Source organism: Rattus norvegicus, chromosome 1 (assembly GCF_036323735.1).
Source record: "Rattus norvegicus strain BN/NHsdMcwi chromosome 1, GRCr8, whole genome shotgun sequence".
In the NCBI taxonomy this organism is placed as follows: domain Eukaryota; kingdom Metazoa; phylum Chordata; class Mammalia; order Rodentia; family Muridae; genus Rattus; species Rattus norvegicus.
Window position 1 is genome coordinate 173,798,262 of NC_086019.1, and position 23,582 is coordinate 173,821,843.

Sequence of the window (23,582 nt, forward strand, 5' to 3'; positions counted from 1 at the left end):
CCCAACACCCATGTCTTGCTTCAGAGCAATTGTATCAGAATTTCTCGGGACGCACGCCCTCAGATTCAAGTTGTTTAAGAGTTTACAGTTGAATTGTTAAAGTCATCTCATGGTTTTACTAGGGGAAGAAGCACCCGGAGACAGGCCTCTGTTTCTCAGGACACACTCTTCCCTTCTATCTTGGGGCTACCCGATGACTGGGACCACAGACAATGCACCCTGTGTTTTACAGTACCCAGATGACTGTCTCAGAGTAATATACAAATGTAGGAACACTCTGAAAAATGTTTGCAGCATCAGCCCTATTGAGGTCCATTTCCAAAACAGTAACACACTGTTCTTTCGAGACCGTGGCCATGGTGATGAGGCTTTCCTGATGAAACCTTGAGTTAGGACTAACGAGGTACAGCAGTGGTGGCAGGAAGAGGAGGACAGTTCTTAAGCTGTTGGTAACTAATGTAGTTTGACTGAATAGGATGTACAATTGGTTTGTCTACCCAGCAAGCACAGACTCTAACTAGGTAACCCAGACTGGACTGGCGTATGAGCCAGTTTGGACAGAGAATCCTGTGGTAATGACATTCTAGGATTCCAAATAGGTTAGGCGGTTTATAAAAAACATGTAAGACACAGGATGAAAATAGTTCATTCATTCATTCATCCTTCCTTTTACCCCACAAGACAGGGTTTCTCAGTGTATAGCATTGGCTGTTCTAGAACACACTTTGTAGACAAGCCTGGCCTGGAAACTCATCGAGATCTTTCTGCCTCTGCCTCCTGAGTGCTGAGACTAAATGATGTGTTGCACCACTGCTGGGCCTGAAAATAACTTCACTTTCAAATAATCACAGCCACCTGTCAACATGTTTGGTAAAACACTCTCTTAATCCAGTTCCTTTCATCTCCTGTTTAATCTGTTTTAGATCACAGATAGGACAGCCAGCCCTGGTCAGTTTCCAGGCAGGCTGACAGCAGCTGAGGGGGAAGCTGGTTACCCACTGTCTTGCTGTCTTAGTTTTGATGCTATCTTACTGGGTCAGTGGAACACTCTTGTCTTGTCAACATGGTGGAAGCTCTAAGAAGCTCTGGCTGCCCAGGTCCCGCCCTCACATTCTGACTCAGCTGGCTGGAGGTGCTGCCTGGATGTCCCCAGTTAATTCTAGTCAGGTCAGAGAACACCAGATTCTGGTGTTTCTGTAACTAGAGACTTCATCTGGTACAGCAGGCATCTTGGTCTCTGGCCACATCTGCATGGGAGGAAGGTAATTGGCTGACCAGCTTGTCAGCCATATATGCATGTGATACACCTTTCAGTGAACACTGACTGAGCCTGTCGCACCCAGGCTGGCTGAAGGGCAGATCCAGAGCTGTCACCAGCTCTGCTCACTACCTCCTCACCATATGCTGCTTTAGAGACTGTTTTTGGCTGTGATATAATGTGTGACAAAGACCTAGGGATAAATGGTCTGGCCAGGGTTCTTTCCTTCACCCAAAGGAAGTATTATAGACAATTTCAACAACACTTTTGAAGTAGTACTTCTTGACTTCAGCTTTTAAACAGAGACCACTGGTAAAGCTTTAATTAATTATGAAAGGTCTTCTTTCTAAATACTGTTACATGATGTACAGAGACCATCAACTTTGTTTTCCTTTATTTTCCCATCTTCTGAGTTCTAGAATTACAGGCATGTAGCACTATATTGGTTTACATGATGTACATAAGGGGACCAAGGGCTCTAGGCATACCAGGCAAGCATTCTTCTGACTAAGCCACCTGGAACAAGGGCTGGCTGCTTTTTCTTTCTCTTTCCTTTCCTCTCCTCTCTTCTTCCTTCCTTCCTTGATGTGCTAACAAAAAATGCATATTTCCCTGTTTTCCTAACAACAACCCCGGAGGAATTGCTGTCATAGATTTTCAGAATCTCCTTTTCACGGTCATAGCTATTAGAGACTAATATGAGAGTGCTGTCTACAATTCCTCAAGTGCTTCTTAGATGACAGTAATACGCTGAGACATTGTTCACTGCTTCCTCCTGTGCACTATGGCCCATTGTACCTTACCACTGTCCCTATCCTACAGATGAGGAGGTTGGGGCTCAGAGAGGGTTCTTACTTTCCCACGGTATAGCCTGTGACCAGGGGTTCTAGAATTTACCTTAGTGTCTGTTTGGTTTAGAGCCTTTTGCATGAACTGTTACCCAAACTGCCACCAAGGACAGGTCCTTTCTATCAGAGTGAACAAAATGGATATACTATGAATTAAACATGTCTCCTGCACAATGGCAGTGCTTAAGAGTTCTAACAGTTCCCATATTTAACTTTATAAAGGTAGGACAAGAATAAGTACTTGCTGTAACTAACAGCTAAGAGAGCACTTCTCCCTGGAGCTGGGCAGTAGCTCCGATCACTCTACACTCAGTTGCTTGGGATCAGTTACATCATTGAAGTTTCCATTAAAAACATGCAAAACTAACAAAAAAGATAGGACAGGGCCATATAAATACATACCATGCTCTAGTCTTTCATAGTCTGAATCCAGGAGAAATGTTTTAAAGCGATTAGACACATAATGGAAAGCCAAGAACTTTAGGTAATAGAGATTGAATTCAAACTCAGTTGGATACTGGTTGTGAACCTGAAATATACAAACAAAGAGTAAGAATCCAACAGAAAAGTAACAGCCGTGCTTAGGACACTTAGCTGAGAGATGAGGAGACCTCCGGTCATCATCTGACAAACGCTTGAACCTCCACCACTACAGAGATGGGGAGGAGCAGGTTTTTTGAGTCCCTACTATGCATGACACTAGACTAGGACTTCTTATATAATTTCTACAACAAGACAGGCCTTGTTGCTCTCACTTTACATGAGGAGGCAACACCATACAGCAGAAACTTTTAGGCCCAAATTTGAATGCTGCATTGTTTGGTTCCATTCACAACATTATACTGTGTCAAAAACCTGACAAATATAAATTAACACAACATGTGGCTTCAACTGTGTGGCAAACAGTGTAAAAACACATCCAAATGGACTAATGAGACTGTATGAGCCAGAGGTCTGGATGCTTTATGTTATACAGTGTCCTCTAGATAGACAGGAGAAAGGAACTCTGAATATGGTCGTGTGAACAAGACCAGCTGACAACACCAGCTGACAAGCGACTGTAGATGGGAGCTCCACACAGCTGGACCCCTAGATGAAGAGTTCCAGGTAGACAGTGGCTGCTGAGAGAGGGAGAGTCAATCTTATCCGAGGATGAGCTTCTCCAGAGGCTGTCAAATCCCAAGGTGTCAGCCCTTGACATGTGTATATATAAACAAAGTTAAAGGAACACAGTAAGCTATACACATACATGTTAGCATACACACACAGGTGTACATATGTAACAATAACTAAGAGATCATGAGTCCGGGAAGGGAAGACAGGTAGGAGTTGGAGGGGTGAGGGTGTTGTAGATGCAGTGTTCAAGTATGAAGGTATCAAAAATACCTATTAAAAATAAACATTTAAAAAGTTTATCATCTGGTTAGATACCTAGTTTTCTGTGATATTCTCTCTTCTCTCTCTCTCTCTTTCTCTCTCTCTCTCTCTCTCTCTCTCTCTCTCACAGAATACTTTCTTAGTGATTTTTTTATTGAATTAAATGTTTATCTTATTAAGTAATGCTAAGTAAAACAGAAAGTATGCTAAAAGCATCTGAAGTATACATAGTGGGCCTGCACACAATAGTGCCTCTTTCTGGACATGTTCTGAATACTGGGGAGTGTAGCCTTTAGAACTGTAACCATCTGTAGTATGAATTTTCTCATTAGTGAAAAAATAGCAATTAGACCCTATGAATTTCCTGTGACTATAGTATAAAAACTAATTAGAAAGACTATGAATAACTGGGAAGTTTAAAGCTAAAATTAAATAAAACTCAAGTCATACAACATTATTTTATAGCATTATCACTGTACATTGAAATAGGATCCTCTGGCCTGGTTGGTGGCGCACACCTTTAATCCCAGTACTAGGGAGGTGATCACTTGGAAGCTCCTGGCTACATAGTGAGACCCTGTCTTTAAAAAAGAAGTCTACTATTTTAATTATGTGTGTGTGTGGGGGGGAGGGCATGTACACAGGAGTGCAAGTGCCCAGAGGTCAGAGATGCATGATTCCCCTGCAGCGAGGGTTACAAGCCACCTGACTCGGGTTCTGGAAGCAGAATTCAGGTCCTGAGGAAGAGCAAGATGTGCTCTTAACCACTTGCAACTTCATTGTTGTAACGAGGAGAAGTCAGTGGTCAGAGAGCGCCTTCTCTTCAGCCTGAAACCTTGTCATAAGAAAAAAGTTATTAGATTAAGTAATACTTGCCTCCATTTCTATAATGGAAAATTAAAAAATGTTCCCTCTTGCTTTGTTAGGGTCTTGTTGACTATGTTATAATAACAGTAATTCTCATTCAAATGCTATATTTTTTTGGTTGAGTAGACAGGGCCTCACTTTGTAGCTCTGGCTGTCCCAGTCACTATGCAGAGAAGGGTGCTCTCAGACTCATGGATCCGCCTGCCTCTGGCTCTCGAGTGTGAGCCTGAAGTGTGCGCCACCATGCAGAGCCTTGTTTCCTCTTGGTGGTACTGACAACTGAGTGCAGGGCTCTCACACAGCGGGCGGGCACTGCACCATGGAGCTACCCCTCTTCATCCAGATCTTCTGATTCCCTTCTCAAGCAACATTCAGACTTCAGGGTTCCTCCCCGACCGTCCTCTGAAGTCATACAAAGCTTTCTAGTTCAAGATTCTGGATGGAACTAGTGTACAACACGGAGAGCTGGTGATTCATAGTTGTGTAGCCAGACAGTGGAGAGGGGAAGATGAGGACAGACCCTGGGGAGGCAGAAACTGCAGTATGCTCAGGAGGAGTAGCCTACAAGTGTTGTGGTTTGCCCTGGAGTTATCTGTATTTTGATGCTAATTCCACTGCCCCAAGGACAGCAGCCTAGTCACATACTCAGAACTCAGGTGACTTCACCAGAACCACCTCCCCATTGAATTTGTAAAGTACAGGTGAGGGGCAGGTACAGGATAGAAGGAGGCCTGTCATTGGAGAAGGAAGGATGGGCGGGAGAGAAGTTTGAAGGAAGAGGAGATTAGAACAGAAAGGAGGAGACAGGACAGAGGAGAGTGTGTGAAGCCATGGCAGGTGATGGTAAGATTCTGCGCTGTGTATTTACAGGTTGTTATTAATGTTCCTAGGGATGGATGGTACCGGGCTTTGTATGTTTAAGTGGGCAATTATATCTTATCAATTGGATCTAAGATTATTGTGTTGTGTGTTCTTTTATGTGAGGGTTTGAGTGTAGGAAAGTGTGCGGTTGGGATGTGTTTCCGCCAAGATAGCTAGCAGATATCTTGGGGCACCGCAGTGCTGGACCTAGTCGGGTAAAAGACAACTATACTCTTTTATTTTTATATTTTTACACCAACATACAAGGACAAACTACTCCAGCAAAACATGGGAACAAACATTCAGTTGTCATAGGCCACCCCAAGTCACCATTTCCAGACGAAGAAAGGTTCAGGTCTCTATGAGAGAATTCACTCCACAAAAATGCTTGAGGGACACTTCTTTCAATGACTATTCTCTTTAGAACCCACCCGTGTCACATACACCTGTGTGAAGTCTTCCCTAACTCTTCTGATATTTAATGATGCTGAAGAATAGAACGCTGAAAACTCCCCAAGAAACCACTGACTTGCTCCTTGTTAACAAATGAAGTCGCAGGCATCGGGGCTTTCTAAGGAGAGACTGTCTTGCTTCACTTACATGGCTGGGCTCTGCCTGCCTGACATCACCAGGCATAGTTATCTGAGGTGGCTCCATGCTGCTTAGTGATCTGTCCATTCTTTACTGCAGACAGTACTCCACTGCACCCACAGCCCACACCTTACTCATTCGCCTGTTGGTAGACTGGAGCTCTCCATGGTTTTGGCTACTGTATGTACAGAAGTTACAGAGAGGTGTGTTGCAAGTGTGTGTGTAGAATAAAGCTTTCATCTCTCTTGTAAACTGCTGAGAATGAAATGATCAAGTCAAAGAGGAGCATTGGTAGTTACTGCTATAAACTATCGTGATGCTCATTTCTAACATGGGTAATCAATTAATCCCTCCTTTGCCATGTGGTCAGCCTAGCTAGGGGTTCATCAATTTTTATTGATCTTGAAGAGCATCTTTGGGGCTTCATCAATATTTTTTATTATTCATCACAAGATTTTCAGGGCATCAAGGCACATGTGCATCAAACAATTTAACCCTGTATTATATCATGCTGGGAATTATAAGCATGCCAGTCAGAAAACTAATTCTACTGAATTGTAGGTTTCTCTGAGGTATCATCTGAATTCTCTTTAAAAAATAATTTCGCATTTATATTGCTAACAATTCAAAGTACAGACTAAAGGACTGAACATTAGGCATTTGAGTTTAATTTCCATCTGGATAAGAACCTGCTAGCTTCACTTATAACTAAGAATTGAATCTGAAATGGAATTTAGAGAAATATAAATTTATAGTCACTATTTTTGTCCATGTTCTCTATAAACGTAACAAAGATCCATAAAAATCTACAACTCAAACCACAGAGAGTATCACACCAGGGGACTAAGTCACACAGACAATATCACACCAGGGGACTAAGTCAGCAAACCTGGATTCTGCTTTCAGGTGTTAAGAGACATCAAACTGGAGTTCTATGTGCAGCAGCACCATGTGAGACTGATGGGTATGGCTAAGGTACACTGATTACCAGTAAGCAGCTGACAATAACTTGTGACCACAAAAGTAAGATTTAGGAAGGACTAACTGTGTATTTTGTATTATCCTTTCACATAAGGCTTTAAAGCTCACGATATTAAAAGACAATGGAAAATTGCTTTGTTTTAAAGCCATTTGACATATGTGAAGTTTAGCAGTTTCCAGTTGTATAGGAAGCAGGCAACATTCTTGAATTTACCATGCAGCCATTAGTTATAGCTATTTACCAATATACATATTAGTTATAGCTATTTACCAATATACATATTAGTTATAGCTATTTACCAATAAACATATATGAACTTCAGCAATGTCTGGGAGCAGCTGTACTGCTCCCCAGGTATGGTTACAAGGAAGGGACTGGTCTGAAGCAGGAGAATAGCTTTTGCATTTGGGTTGGGACCTTCAGTGTTGGCGTAACCGTGAGGAGGAGCAGCACCACATCAGGCCAGAGTGAGCCAATTCACAATGTGAACAAACTCTGAAGGCACAGCCAGCACTGCTGGGTTCCCAAAGTCACACACAATGAGAACACATACTTTCCCCTTTGGCCCTACAGCTTTTGTTTGTTTTTAAAAGCAGTTATCTGTTTAGTGTGTGTCTGTGCACATGTGACAGAGCTGTACACTGCAGAGATCCCGTCATCTTGTACTCTGGATGAGGCCATGTTAGGTTTAATTAGAATTTGATCCCCTTGGTGGAGAACCCCATAGAAAACTACCCAGTTCTATTCTAGGAATCGGAGGTCAAGACACCCCGGCTAACTTAATTTAGCCTCCGTTAAACTTCCTGCCTGACCAAACCTCCCCCTCCAGCTAAACAGTTACCTGAGCTTCTGTTAAATTGCTTGCTTGTATACAATCTCCCTGCGACTGCTGACTGAGATACCAGAATATGGTTTTTGATTTATAAAATCTCCTACTCTAAGTGTTTGGGGTTTGCTTAGGTTCTGAATGACTGAGTGTAGTCCCAGATAGCTGGAATAAAGACCTTCAGTTGACTATAAACTGCTGTTTGAGTGGTCATCTCTGTTGGGCTCTCCTGAAACAGGTGCCCCTGTGCTAGTGTTGGTGCGTGGAGTCAGAAGACATCATATAAGAGTGGGTACTCACTCACCATATGGGTTCTTGGGACTACACCCAGGTTCTCAGGCCTCGTGGGAAACACTTTTAGCCTCTGAGCCATTTTGTTGGCCCTGGTAATGCATTTTAAAAATAAACTTAGGTAAAAATTTCATTTTTATGTTTTGGATATATTTTCTCTTTGAAAGACTTGGCTCAGTTATTTCAAGGAAAGGAAGCATCCTGTCATAGTATCACTTTGGTTAGGCCAATTACTGTTACGAGTAACGAAATTGCAGATGTTGCTGTTATGAAACCGTGATGTAGCATTACTTTTCATCTGACATCTGGGTACACTGGCATAAACAACGGCTTTTTATATGATGAGGGATTTCTAATTTAAGAATGGTGCTTCATCTGTTTTCTTTGTAACTTTGTTAATACTAATAGACATATCTTGGAACGTGTCCATGAATTGCCTTTTGTATTCAGTGTTATAAATTCTAGAACGAGCAGGGAGCACATTCTATCCAGGGAAGGTTTTGCTCGTGGCTGTGAAATTTTGAACTTGTTTTTTTAGTGTAGTTAGGTCTGTTTCTGTTTTGTGTACCTAAAAGTATAAAGACAGCATTAATTAAAATTATTTGGTAAAGTCAGGAGCATATAAAACACTAGTATTTACTTGAAAGATATTCAGAGAAGGCATTTTCTAATGCCTTGAACCAGTGTGCAGGAGATGATGAAACACCACTGTATAATTAAATCAGCAAGAGTCAGAAGCACTAGTTGTTAAGTACAGACTCCTTAGAGTCCTCTGTTTTCAGTTATAAATAATCTCTTTGTGAGATAAAAGAATTTGATTCATCCAAGTTGATGCCTATTGTGGTCAAGTCCTAAAGTACCACAGTTAAGGCCACGCGTGCCCTTTGTCACGGCTTGTCTACACTCAGGAGAGTATGTCTGAGCTATTATGTCAAAGGCAGGTTCAGACACATTAAAAAATGTTTTTCACTTAAATTTTTTAGCATGACACAGCTAGGACTGATACAGTAGTCCAGTCTTTAGACCCCAAATACCATACTGTATTGGTCATGAAGCTCTGACCTGCAAACAATCAAGCTTTCATTAAAAGTTGATTTTGGCCAGGAGGTGATGGTGTACGCCTTTAATCCCAGCCCTCTGAAGGCAGAGGAAGGAGGATCTCTGTGAGTTCAATGGCAGCCTGTCTACAGAATGAGTTTCAGGACAGGCAAGACTACGCAGAGAAGAAACTCTGTCTCAAAAAGTTAAACTTTTATGCCAGGTTTCTTTAGCAGAGAGATTTTAAAAATTTACCCTAATTTATTATAATTTATCCTAAAGCTAGCAGACATAGAACTTATACCTCATTGCAGTTTATATTAAACTGATTGTCTTAGAGTTTTATTGCTGTGAAGAGACACCAAGACCATAGCAACTTTTATAAAGGAAAACAGTTAATTGGGGCTGGCTCACAGTTTTAGAGGTTTAGCCCATTACTGTCATGGTGGAAGCATGGCAGAACATAGACAGACATGCTACTGGAGAAAGAGCTGAGAGTTCTACACCCAGACTAGCAGGCATCAGGAAGTGAATGCTGCGCTAGACCTGGCTTGAGTATTTGACAAAGCCTACCTCCTCCAACAAGTTCACACCTCCTAATAGTGCCATTCCCTATGAGCCTATGGAGGCCAATTTTATTCAAACCACCACACTAATTAATTTTGCTTAAGGAACTCAGAGACCGCATGTTACCTCTTATAGACTGCACCCTCATGCCTCACTGCCAATAGTAAAACAGAAAACCTGCACTCTAAGAAAGGGAATTGTATGTGGGGTTCAATGATGCTTCTATGGGAGGACAGTATGCTTTATATTGTCATCAACTATGAATGACATTCATACGGGCATTGATTAGCTATACAGAGTTTGGTAAGATGAACACAGAGATTTACTACATTTAGCAATTTAATTTAAGCTTAACTCAACTGCAAAAACTGTATTTCTTCTGAAATATTCCTCCACTAAAGGAAAATAATGAATTTCCCCGCCTACTGTTACAGTTTCATGGGCTGGAGAGATGGCTCAGTGGTTAGGAGCACTGGCTGCTCTTTCAGAGGTCCTGAGTTCAATTCCCAGCAACCACATGGTGACTCACAACCATCAGTAACGGGATCTAATGCCCTCTTCTGGTGTGTTTACATAAAATAAATAAATAAATCGTTAAAAAAAAAAGATACAAAGCAAATCCCCAATCCTCAAGGCTACCTAATAAGAGGTAAGAGATCTGCATTTCTCTCCTGTCTCAGGTAAGCACAACTGCCCCCAAATATTTCCCCCATCTATTTGCCAAAAGGAGTACAAATGCAAAGGCTAACGTTCAAACATATGCTATTTCTTGCAAAGAGTTTCAAAGTGTAGGTTCTCTCCTGTTACAACTGCTTCACATGTTGCTTGGCAGGTGGGCTAAGACACAGGGCTTTTTTCCAAAAAGAGAAGAGAGAGGTATCACAGACACAGGTCCCAAGTGTGTACAGGGCAGGGGGATGGAAAGTCACTGCTAATGATTACTGACCATATGCTGGGTGTTAAAAACTGTCTAAAACTGTGGTAATAATCTTGCAATTTTGAGAATATCCTAAAAAAATCTTTACATTTAAATTTGTGATTTGTATATAAATGATAGTTCAACAAAGCTCTTATTTTAAAAAGCAGATGATTAATAGAACAAAAACAAAACCAACAAAATACAATCATATGCCAATCTGGCTTCTTCAGAGAGGCCACTTTCAATTCTGAGAGCAATTTTAACTTTCTTCCCAGTAGGCATTCAAAGGCTCACTGCCATCTTTGATGTGGGAGAACCTTCATCTCCTGGGTGGTGATGCAGACAGAACAGGGCTGCTCTTCTAGGCCAACTTTGCTTTCATGGTGGAAGCTTCCTGCCACCTTGCTCTTCATTCCAACGGGAGCAAGGCTTCAGCAAAGGGAGCTAACTGCCACACTAGGAAGATGGGAGAGCTGGGCACTGTGCGCTCTCCTTTCCCTCACTGCATCTGATGGGTTACACACAGTCCAGCCTCTATATCAGCTGTACTTTGGTTCCTTCATTGAACAAGCCCTGCTCCCAATCTTATCAGCCTAGCTGCCCGCCCTATTCCTTTCTCAAAGCTCTAAGGCTTGTTTCTGCCCATGCATGTAGTAGAGACACCCAGACTGGGAAGACCACATGTGGCATTTCAGGGCATGCCATACAGAGAGACTTTTGGTGTTTAGTCCACACTTGGGGACCATGCCAACATGTACTTCCCTTCTGTGGAGATGGTAACTTAGAGTGCTGATTTCCTTACTTGGGGGCCAGCTCAACAGCCAACTCACTACTACCAATCTCAGAAGCTGGCCAGATCTCTTCTCCATTCCCACTGTGTCCTATGACTGAGCTGTGGCAGCAAGTACCCAGCACAGCGTTTTCTTCATGTCAAATCACTCTAAACTCGCTGACTTACCTGGTGCACGCAGTCTAAGAACTGCAAGAAGATGGGAGCAAAACCACTGCCCTGAGAGTTAAGGGCCAGGCTGCTGCGCTGGCTGAACTTATGACCAAAAGAGAGCCATTCTTTTTCAACCAACATCCGGAAGCCTTCTATTGTCCTGTAGAAGGGATCACTGAGTAGCTGGACTAGGGATGTCACCTAGGGTAAGAGCAGATGGACACCTCATTAATTTCAGACCTAAAATAGTCCTGTTGCACTTCCTCTTGGCGACAGCTAATTCACAAGCAATGTTACCTGAAGGGCAAACGTGCTGACTCGCTGCTTCAAGATGGCCAATCCAATGTATTTTAAAAACTTTTCAGTAAAAACAAAGCCCCAAATTCACTTTTGGTACATCAAGTTTTCTTTCATAGAATTAAGCTTTCAATACTTAACTGGCTAGTTTGTTGATTATGATATCAGACAATCAGGTCAAACATATCCTACTCTTTGGTAGGTTAATGTCTTAATGTTGCTGACATTAACACAAATTTTCTTTTTCACTCTGGAGTAAACATGGGCTTAGAGAAAACTAGAAAAAGGATGGGAAAAGCCAGGAAGGAAAGTCTATGTTTCCTTCTATTGGTCAAGGGCTCTAGCTGCAAGCCTGCCTGGTACACCTGAAGAAGTGGAAGGTCTGACAGTGACCCAGATCTCTATAAGGGCAGTGCTGTTGGATGGCTTGCAGGGGCTGGTTAGCAGGGGGCCTTTCTCTGTCCATAAACATATTAGTCATTGAATTAAACCCTGAAGGTAAAAACTACATTGAAATACAAATATAAAATATTGAAAAATATGTGTAACACTTTACTTGTGTAGTGATATCCCAGCCTTCTTCTAAACACACCCAAACTGAAGACCCGTTCTCAAGTACTTCTGACACAACCACAGCCAGCTGCATTATCCTGTGAAGCTAAGAGAGAAACGAAGGCTACAATTAGAGGAAGCACTGTGTCTTTGGGAATTTTACTTTTTAGACTTATTACATTTCTCATAGTATAAATGGGGGTGAGACTCACTCATTCACCTATTTACTTTATGGTGTATGTGTGTAAGTGCAGGCATGTGTGCTCTGGGCATGTGTAGAGGTCAGAGGGCAAGTTTTGAGAGCCAGTTCTTTTACTTTGCAGGATCTGCTAAATTGAGGTCACTAGGCCTGTTCATAAGAGCCTCTATTCGTTGGCTTCCTCAAAATAATTTTAGATTTACAGTGTCAGCTATAACACTTTTGCTGTTTTTTCAAAGGACTTTAAAATCTTACAAACAGCACACTTCCCAAGGTAAAATGGTAGTTTCTGGTTTACATTTTTCAGGGGAGTGGAGATGTAAGACCAATATGGTAGTATATTTCTCATTTCTTAGCATCAATGAATCTACTTCATGGGCACCAAAGGGATGAGAATTCCTCTAACTGCTTTTTTTTTTTTTTTTTTTTTTTGGTTCTTTTTTTTCGGAGCTGGGGACCGAACCCAGGGCCTTGTGCTTCCTAGGCAAGCGCTCAACCACTGAGCTAAATCCCCAACCCTAACTGCTTTTCAAATAACTGATAGATGGAAATAATAATTGAAGTTATGAAGCCAGGGTCAGAGTCCAAATTCTCATGTTTCAGTCAGTCCTAAGTAAGAGCCGAGGCTGGGGAGGCCGCTGAGCACATCTTTCTTTTTTATTATTTAATTTTATTTTATGTGTGAGGGTATATTTTTCTGATTTATGCCTGTGGAAGCCAGAAGAGGCTGTTGGGATTCTTTGGAACTGGAATTATAGATGGTTTTTAGCTGTCATGTGGGTGCTGGGATTTGAACTCAGGTCCTCTGAAAGAACAGCCAGTGATTTTAGCCACTGAAGTATCTCTCCAGCCCCATATTGTTGCTTCTCTATTATTTTGTTTACTCTGCATCATGAGCTATGACCACTGACTAAACGAAGCTTCTTTGTATTATTAATGGCTCCTATCTTCCTCAAACATTACCACTTCTCAAGGAACAGCTTGACAATGATATCCTTATAACCTTCTCATGTTCTGAATGATTCAGACTTACATATTTTAATACATTAGCTAGTTTGCTTCTGATAGCATTAAAAGTCTCACAAATTCTGTAAGACCATGTGGGGCCTCTATAAGTGTCCTGAGAATTCTTAACTGCCATCTCTATAACTCTTTATTTGCAAAAGATTATTTTATTATTTAAAAATACATTATGTGTTGTGTGTGTGTGTGTGTGCCACTCGCATGCAGGTATCTTTGCAGGATGAAGGTGTCAGATCTCCTGGAGTTGGATTCATGGGCAGCTGTAAATCATGCAAAGGGAGTGCTAGGGTCCTCTGAAAGAATAGGACATGCTTGAAACTACTAAGCCATTTCTCCAGCCCAGCAGATATATTTAAAGATAATCCAGTGGTTATAGAACGCTGAGAAATCAAGCAGAACCTGAGTGGGAACTTCTCTCCTCCTGGCTGGCACTCACAGGACTTGAAGATGTTATGCGGGTTGGGAGTGTTACCCTTTACAGTCTTAGTCACTTGTCGTTCCTGTGTGTAACACTACCAACTGTACAGGCAAGATATGCATGCCCTTGGTACAGTAGTGGCGATTCCATTCGAGTGGTAAGCAACTGCCCCTGACTGGATTTGAGGCCTGCTCCACAGAAGGGAATTCATGGCTGGTACTGCAAACCTGGGCAAGTCACACCCATGACTGGAGAGGTCCTATGTCCTAGTGGGAAGGCTACTACCATTGTTTTTCTAAGTAGCCATGATATATCTGTTAAACTGCTTTCTAAACTATTATGCTCATGCCCACAGGTCAGTGTTGCTGTCAGTCTTGGTCAGCAAGCTTCTTTTTCTAGTTGGTGGTGTTAACTTTTGGGACTTAACTAGCAAACGGGATGAAAATAACTGACTGTGGCATGCTCAGTCCTAAATGAAACATCTATATCATACCTCCAAGGCAGTGAGAACATCATGGAAGTGGGCACAGAAAGAATGTACGCTCCTGACAGAAGAAACGGATGTTATGGAATCCTGTCTTCTGGAAAGGACACAGCTGCTGTACTTGGGAATTCACAGCAGCTGTGCTTACCTATAGAAGACCTGCATATGACTGGGCCTATCAATATATTACCCCAGGGGGAGGAATTGCTGTAGGTGATTAATGGGTGACCGGGATTGGGGGATGGGGGAAAGAAGAGACATTTTCTTCAGTGGAGTAGTTTGGTAAGGTTCCCATGGCCCTGTAAATAAGCCCTTACCATGCAACCCTAATGAGATGCACTGGATTACCAAAGGCAACACCAAACCATGACAATAGAAGGGGCTCACAGAAGGGAAGAGGGAAGGAATCGGCAAGGTAGGAGAGAAACAATGAGAGTAATAAAGTGTGAATGTGATAAAAATATACCATATTTACATATGAATGCTAAATTAGGTATAATAAATGCTAATAAACAAAAATCTAAGGTATTAAATGAGATATAATGAAATGGCCTTGTACAAATTCCTTGAAGTGGAAAAACTAAAATGTTACGGAGTGGGAAAGACAGAAGTTCTAATTCGTTACAGAACTTTGGGTTTGTTTTTTCATGACAATAATTTCTGTTTCACAGACTCAACGTTCCCTCGCACTAGTGTGATGGTTGTGTAACACTGGGAATATGCTATAAACACTGCACTTACACTTTTAAAAAGATGGATTTTAAGTTAAGTCAATTATGTTAAAAAGACACTGTTTATATTGTGTACTGCACAGGAAGAGACTTGTTTGTGCTCAGCTTGGTTGTGAGTCTGGCCTTTAATGGCTGAGCTATCTCCCCAGCTTAACAACCTCTACCACCATGGCCGCTGCCGCCGCCGCCACCACCACCACCAATACTACAGCTACTTCTACTTTTCCTCTTCCTCCTCCTTCTTCCTCCCTCTTTCCTTTTTTTGGTTTTCCAAGATAAAGTTTCTCTGTGCATCCCTGGGTGGCCTTGAACTCAGAGATCTGCCTGCCCCTGTCTCCCAAGTACTGGGATTAAAGGCATCCACTACCATACCTGGTGCCTCAGTTTAACTTCAAACTCCAGGCCACTGACTCAAAAATCCACACTGAATAAGTAGTTAGGGAGTATAAACAGTATAGATTTCAAAACCAAATGTTCCAAATTTGAGTTTTAAAAAGCACTTTGAGCAGGATATGACATAATATGTAGTAAAAACCCATCTTTGATGAAAAATCCCACATTTCAAACAGACCTAGACTACTTTAAAGACAGGAGCAAAAGATAGAGAAGGGTCCTCATCTCTTTCTTCCCACACAGACTGCGTGTTCGGGGGGGGGGGGAGGGGAGTGTACTGCTAACACAAGTAAAATAGCAGTATTTAATTTCTGGCCCAGGACCATTTTCTAGGAAGGAACAGAATGTATCAGAAATGTCTATGGGAGTTGGGTGTTAAGAACAGTTTGGCACTGGGGACAGAGCGAAGCACCAGTGCACTTCTTCCACGGGCACTTAAGAGTGTCCTGAACTGCCTTAGGGTAGTGAACATCCCAGTAGATGTTTATAATCAGTGCACATGTGGACATGTTTCTCTATAGTTTAAGTGCCTTGATAATACTCACTGCCCTGGGTGAGACACACTTCCTGGTGTCTACCATTTACTCCACTGACTATGAGAAATAACTCTTCCTTGACAGAGCAGGACTAGGTGGGGAGTTGGGGGAACTAAAGTTGTAACTTAGAGACAAATGTCTGTTAGTGTGCATGGAGCCCTGGGTTTGATCTCCAGCACTGGGAGGATCAGGTAGGCAGGGTGCTTGGGGAAAAACTGAAACTAGGCATCAGAGGAACTAGAGGTTTCCCACTGTGTGCAAGGGAATATGAGCATAGACACAGCAGGTTACTCTGCCAAACTGGCATCACTGTTTACAATGTGCAAGTCATACATACCCTTCTGTAGCTTGGAAGAAATGTAGGCATATATGTGTCAGCAAACCACATTTCACTTAATTTTTCAATAAAAGTTCAACTAGATGATATTTGTCCAAATGATGATGGATATCTAGTTTTCCTAGACCTGAGGTAGGTTTGGAATATTTAGTCTCTGATGGCTAGTGTGTGGGTGGATCTAAAATCTAGAGACACAGAAAAGGCAGACATGAGAAAAGGGGAGGAGTTGAGAGAGTTGGGGAAAGGTGTGTGCAGCCAGGCAGAGGTCACCTTCTGTGCTGGACCCTTGTGGACCTGACAACAGCACAGCAGGTCTATGAAGACACATGACTGACTTTCCTCAGCATCAAAAAAATTTCTACACTTTTCTACACTGACATGCCACATTCTCTTATTTTAGAAAACCCCAGGTAATCAAGAATTTCCCTCCTTACACATAGGCCCTACTGTTTCTTAGAACTGAGAGGTCTTTACAGAGGTTACATGATGAAGAAGAACGAGGGAGAGAGGGAAAAACACAGGCTTTTCAGGTGTGGTATCCACTTGGATGTTCTCTGAGTTACACAACAAGCTTTCCCTGACGTTACCTGTGGGAACCACTCAGAATCTTCCAGGGCCTTCAGGAACGTCACTTCCGAGTCTGTAGGGATGGTGCTTGGGATACAAGCCCTCATCAGCTTCTTAAAACTGGCTTTCACTTGTCGGATTTCATGGAACTCAACAGGAACAAATTCACAGTTGAAAGCAAATTCTACCTTTGAGCTCTGAATATGAAGATACAGAGAATTAGGCAGATAATGTGTTAAGAATAAAACTTTCCCCAGGGAACTGCTTAATAATCAACACTCATTTGATGCCAAAGAGCTGTAAAGGCTGCAGTGGGTCAAGGGCGCCAGCCTGCGTGGTTCTCCTGTCAGCAGTGCAGCTGGCGTTAGTGGTTGCCCAGAATGGTGTTTAGTGCTTTCCAGGGGTACATGATGTAGCTCAGGAAGGCTGTCACTCTGCGAACTGCAGAGACTGGTAAACTGAAGTTGATGCAGGATCTAACACCAAATATAAGACAATTCTAAGTCCATAAACCTAAAGGTTGAAAGAACTACCCGGCACGGTGGCACCCTCCCTTAATCCCGTGCTCAGGAGACAGAGGCAGGTGGATCTCTGAGTTCAAGGCCAGACTGATCTACAGAATGAGTTCCAGTATAGCCAGGGCTACACAGAGAGACCCTGTCTCAGGGAAAACAAACAAACAAACAAACAAACAAACAAACAGAACAAAACACCCAGAAAACCCAAAATAATCAAAAAGAGAACCAGTGACAGAAGAGCAGCATAAACTTCACTTCCCAGGATACACATTGCTAATTGGAGGGAATATGTACTGTTGGGGTTCCAGAGCTGAACCAATAATTCTGTAGATATAGACTTATTTTTTATTATGCAAATAAAATATTCATTATAAAAGTATAAAAGATAAACATTTGGAAAGAAAGAAAAATTATGATCTCATTGCATTACAGTTACTTTTTAAGTCATTAAGATTTTTCCTACAATAAAATATGAGTATTTTTTTTTTTTTTTGGTTCTTTTTTTCGGAGCTGGGGACCGAACCCAGGGCCTTGCGCTTCCTAGGTAAGCGCTCTACCACTGAGCTAAATCCCCAGCCCCGATGAGTATTTCTTAATTGTGTTATTTTTTCATAAAACATACATTACTTATGTTTACTTGCATATCCCTTTTTTTTGTTTCATTTCACATGTAATTTGTACTGTGAGGTATGAGCTTTTTGCTTGTGCACATGCACTCAAGGATGGACGGACAGACATGTGTCGTACCCCCGACCCCCTCCGGTCAAAGATAGGCTCTCACGTATTCCAGGTTAGCTTCAATCAGAGCTGAGGATGAGGATGACCTTGAATTTCCCTCCTGCCTCTGTATGTGCTACCTACCATACCTGGGTTATGTGGGACTGGGGATCAAACCCAGGACTTTGTGCATGCAAAGCAAGCACTCTACCCAGAGAGCTTCATCCTTAGCCTCACACTTATCAATAAAGAATGAATCAGATGCAATTTCGGGTTGATAATCTGGCTAAGTCTAAAAACTTAAAAGGACCTCTAATTTCTTATTTTTTTTTTTTTAGCCTCTTTTTCTTTGCTATCTATTGGATCACCTGTTTTTCAAAGAATAAAACAGTATTCTTGAAACTGGTTGTATAACAATGTGAATGTACTTAATACTATGAACTTAAAAATAATTAGGATGCTAAATGTTATTCTGACTACAATTTAAAAGTTAAAAATGTACAGCAGTTAAGACAGTGACTGCTCGTCCAGAGGACCTGAGTTCAATGCGCATAAAAAGAAATTTTTAAAAAATTAAGACTGTTGCAAAGGACATATATATTTGACCCATTTGATGATTAATTTGATTATTTTTGTTGATGTTAAAATCCTATTAAAATTTTAAAAGAGGGGCTGGGTGTGGTGGTGCAGATCTTTTTTTTTTTTTTTTTTTTTGGTTCTTTTTTTCGGAGCTGGGGACCGAACCCAGGGCCTTGTGCTTCCTAGGTAAGCGCTCTACCACTGAGCTAAATCCCCAGCCCCGGTGGTGCAGATCTTTAATCCCAGCACTCAGAGGCAGGCAGATGGATCTCTGTGAGTTCCAGGACAGCCAGGGATACATAACAGAGACCCTATCTCAAAAAACAAAACGACTTTTTTTTTTTTTTTTTTTTTAAAAGAGGATTGCAGGAATAGCTCAGTCGGCAGCAAGCATGAGGACCTGGGTTCAAGTCCCTTTCTGCTTCCTTTGTTGGGATACAATGTATCAAAGGAGTGACCACTGAAAAATCACAAATGATAGCTAGGATATAGCACATGTAAGATTTGCTGTAAGAAAAAGGAGAGGAGAAAGGGAAGGAGGAAAGGGAAGATTAAGTGATTTGCCTTTCTTACGGAATATACATGATCACAAAGCCACTGTGAGGTCGCATACAGAAAGGGAACACCAGAAGTGAGAATTCACACAGCCTAACCTTGGGAGGAAACAGATCAAGTAAGTGTACCAAAAACAGGCCTATTCTGGACATCACTGGTGCCAGGAATGCTGTGAGGCATTCTTCAATGGCTGTTGAACAGAGTTCTATTTTCTAGATATACAATTAACTTCTGTATCAAAAGACATGTATACAAATTTTAAAACTGAGCATTACCTAAAGGTTTCATGGCCTCTACCCTTCAGGCTGGTGACTAATTGGTTGCAACTGTCTAAGCAGTGGGGAGATAGTTAGCTATGCCAGCCTGTTACAGCAGAGATGACTCAGTCATTGGCATTACAAGGGCTGAACAAGTGGGTTCCTGCTGAGAGCAGCTTGCAAACAGTCTTCGGCTCTATGGTTCAGCCAAAGGTCTGTGTAGACAGAGATTTCTGAATTAACAGATGCTTCTACTTCCTCTATAAATGTTGACAAAAATATTATTTTAGCTGAAGAAAAGTACATTTATTTGCTGGGTGGTGGTAGCACTAAAGGCATTTATTTAGTCCTAGCTCGCAGAGGCAGAGGCAGAGGCAGAGGCAGAGGGGCAGAGGGGCAGAGGGGCAGAGGGGCAGAGGGGCAGAGGGGCAGAGAGGCAGAGAGGCAGAGAGGCAGAGAGGCAGAGAGGCAGAGAGACAGAGAGGCAGAGGCAGAGGCAGGTGGATCTCTGTGAGTTTGAGGCTAGTCTTGTCTACAGCATGAGTTCCAGGATAACCAGGGCAACATGCAGAAACCCTGCTCAAAAAACAACCCTCCCCCCCAAAACAACCAAAAAGCAAACAAACAACCCCCCAAACAAGCAACAACAAAAGAAACAAACAAAACACAAAACCCACATTGATTGATTGTGTACCCGGTATATATATATATATATATATATATATATGTGTGTGTGTGTGTGTGTGTGTGTGTGTGTGTGTGTGTGTGTGTGTGTGTGTGTGTGTGTGTGTGTGTAGGGCAGGGTGGGTGCAGACTACGACACTTGTTTGGGGGTTAGAGTAGTCAGTGCTCTCCAGTTATATAGGTTCTGGGGTCGTTTTCAGGTCATTGGACTTGGTAGCAAGAAGAACCTTTACACACTGGGCCAGGTCAACATTTATTTTTTTAATTGCATGACTTGGAAAACATTGAATTTAAGAAATTACTGGTGCTATTTTTACAGTTTATGAGATTTTACATAGTTAAGCTCCTTAGCACAGTATTAGCAGCTGATATTTTTGAACTATCTAATCTTAAAACCCATATCTCTGTGTATACAGTTCTGAAAAGTTGGAAAAAGCAAGGCCTTATCTCCCTTTGCCTCCAAATTCAGTCCAGCAATCTCTGCCATTCTACAGGTCAAAGGACAAAGGTCGTTTGTCTGTTTTACACGTACAGATGCCTGTGGGAAGTAGATGAAGATGGTGGGAAATAAAGTCTAAATAAGCCTTATTTCTCTTTTGTATTTATACTTTCTGATATCCGTTATGTTTTAAAAGAGGTTATGAATATTCATCCTCACAGCTAATAAAATGCACATGTATCCACAAATATACACACACACATATATACACAACTTGTATATGTATGTATAAACATAAACAGAGCTAATTAAACAAAAATAAGACCTTTTACTGGCCCTTTTATGGTGTGTATGGGAATGTGTGTATATGCAGAGTGAACGAGCATGTTGGTGTGAAGGCCAGACAGAGGCCAAGTGTGGGAGTCGTTTCTCAGAGGCAGGCCACCTACCTTTTTCTTTTCTTTTCTCTTTTTCCATTTTTCCATGTGTGTGTATGGTGTGCATGTATGTGTGAGCACATGGGTACACATGGAGGCTCAGGGTGATGTCAGAATTCACTTTCAATTGTTCCTCTACCTAATTCATTGAGGCAGAGTCTCCCAATCAAACCAGAGCTCCCAACATGGTTAGTCTTGTGCTGGGAATCCTGCTTCTGTCTTGACAGCTGGAATTCCAGGCAGGCTGCCAAGCCTGTCCAGCACTTAAGTAGGTTTCCAGGCCTCACTTTGCATGTTAAGCACTTTAACTGTTAAGCTATCTCTCCACCCCAATCCACCATGTTTTTCTGAAACAGGATCTTTCAATGGAACCTGAACCTTGTTGGCTGGCGGGTGAGCTCCAGCGATTTTCTTGTTTTACCTCTGCAGTGCAAAGACTATAGAATGTGTGACCATCCCAGTTTTTAACGTGGGCACTAGGAACTAAACTAAGGTCCTCATGCTTGTTTTAGCAACTGTTTTACTGATTGAGTTATCTCTTTAGTCTCTTCTACACAGAAGAGGAAGTTTTTTCATACAGTGGAGGCTAGCCTTAAACTCCTAATCCTCCCAAGTACTGAGATTACAGGTGTGGTGGCACAATTGTGCATGGTTTAGAATTAAGGTGGGGTTTTTGGTTTTTTTTTTTTTTTTTTTTTGAGATTATTATATCTAGGTTAGGAATTAGGCTATAAAAACTTATGGTAAAGTTAGCTTGTGATAGGCTTCATAAGCGGCCTTTGGTTTTCCCCATGTTTTCTAAGTGAGAGAAAAGGCTTACCCTAAGCTGCGACTTTTCACCAAATATATAAAGGGCGGCTTGTCGTTTCGAGAGCTGGTTTTGTAGGTAGGTGCTGTTACTGAAGGAGGCTGAATGGTCCTTGCCTGCCAGCCTGGCACCAACATCAATGAGGGATGTTGGGGAGCTGATCAAACGGGTGCTGGAACGAAGACTTGCCCAGACGCCTTCACAAAAGCCAAGAAAAACAGAATGAGATGGACACTGTGGGATGCTGCTGAGAGAGACACACTCGTCGCTGTGGGGACAGCTTTAATCCAATTGTAAGGGGCAATCAATCTAAGCCATGCATCACAACGCTCATTAGGCATTTTTTTTTAACAATATAAATACTATTTGATATAGTAGTTTAAAAATCACTGTCTTCGATTTAGAAGAACCTTAAGAAATCATTCATGCCTCATTTCATGTCATTGTAAATGTGGCATTTAAAGCAAATCTGAGAGAAAAGCAAGAAACCATATCACGAAGTAAACTAGAAATGTAAGAAATCCTCTCAAGCCAGAGGCTGGGTATAGAATGCAAATCTGGTTAGGTAAAAAAAAAAAAATGGCCTAATTTTAAACAACTAAAGATTCTTTTATAGAGTCTCCATAAAAACTAAAAAAATTTAGTAATACACATTTCACTTAATTTAGGAGTTAAAATATATGGTCAGTAGACATGTTTCAAGAGAGAATCAACCCACAGTAAGAAGACCAAAGAGTCATGTCATATAAGCTGACCTAATTTATACTAATTAGAAAAATCAAGGACTTGTATATGTGAGATGATTAAAATATCCAGCATTCAAACAGGCATATACTTATTCCAAATGCAGCATCTTTAAAGCAACAGAGCCTTTCACATATGGCTGCAGAGATGGGGAAAGGGGTAAAAACCTTCCCAAAGTTGGGTTTCCTTGTGTAGACCTGGAAAGGCTGATTCAGAATCTTCCCCAGTGATAAATCAGGTTTATTTCTAAATGATTAAGTTGCCTCAATTATGCGGTGTTACCTCCTCTATCAGCATTTGTGGAGCTTAATAGACCAGTTTGCAAGAAGAGGGTAGGTGATTTCTGCTTAATACAAAGTTATGACATCTGAGGCATTATGGCAATGGGTTTAAATGCAATCACAGGAACTTCATAACACAAATGAGAATAAAGGAGATAATTTGACAAGCATGAAGATTTACTTGTAGCATTCACTTTTATGAGAAGGTGATTTTAAAAAAGTGACACACTGGGACACATGATACGGTACCTTGATTATGAACTGGTTCCTTAGCTGAAGATTTGGAATTTGACTGAGTGAAACATTTGTCTCTGTACCCATGCACTGGTAGGTAAGTTAAAGACAGGAGAAATGAAATGTATACAGCAGCAAACAATCATAGCAACCAAGCAAGAGAAGGTGTTTAGTTTTTCAGGTTAACATAGGAGGTAAATGTGAACACAAGTAGATTTAATTAACAGACAGGAAGCTTCACAGTATGACAGGTGGACTGAGAGCCTGCTGGACGCATCCTCAGCACCTGCTTAGAAACACTGTAAGCGCAATGGAATGGACAGCACAGCAGAGGGTGCCACTAAGACATTATACCAAATGGAACAAGCCTTTGAAGACTGCAGGTCAGAAGTAAGTCTATATAACAAGAGTAAGGAATTTAGGG

General features: G+C 41.6%; 1 protein-coding gene across 11 annotated transcripts in view; it reads right to left on the minus strand.

The window, feature by feature from the left end:
* Sbf2 (SET binding factor 2) overlaps positions 1 to 23,582 on the minus strand; it is a 366,952-nt gene that overhangs the window by 10,624 nt on the left and 332,746 nt on the right. For 6 of the 11 annotated variants that reach the window (XM_039091527.2, XM_008759798.4, XM_008759801.4 and 3 more), the window contains 6 exon segments: positions 23,174 to 23,248; positions 21,912 to 22,096; positions 16,926 to 17,102; positions 12,222 to 12,323; positions 11,384 to 11,569; positions 2,509 to 2,635 (listed from right to left, as the gene is read on the minus strand). In XM_039091527.2, the coding sequence (XP_038947455.1) occupies positions 2,509 to 2,635; positions 11,384 to 11,569; positions 12,222 to 12,323; positions 16,926 to 17,102; positions 21,912 to 22,096; positions 23,174 to 23,248 (852 nt within the window). 11 annotated transcript variants of the gene reach the window in all.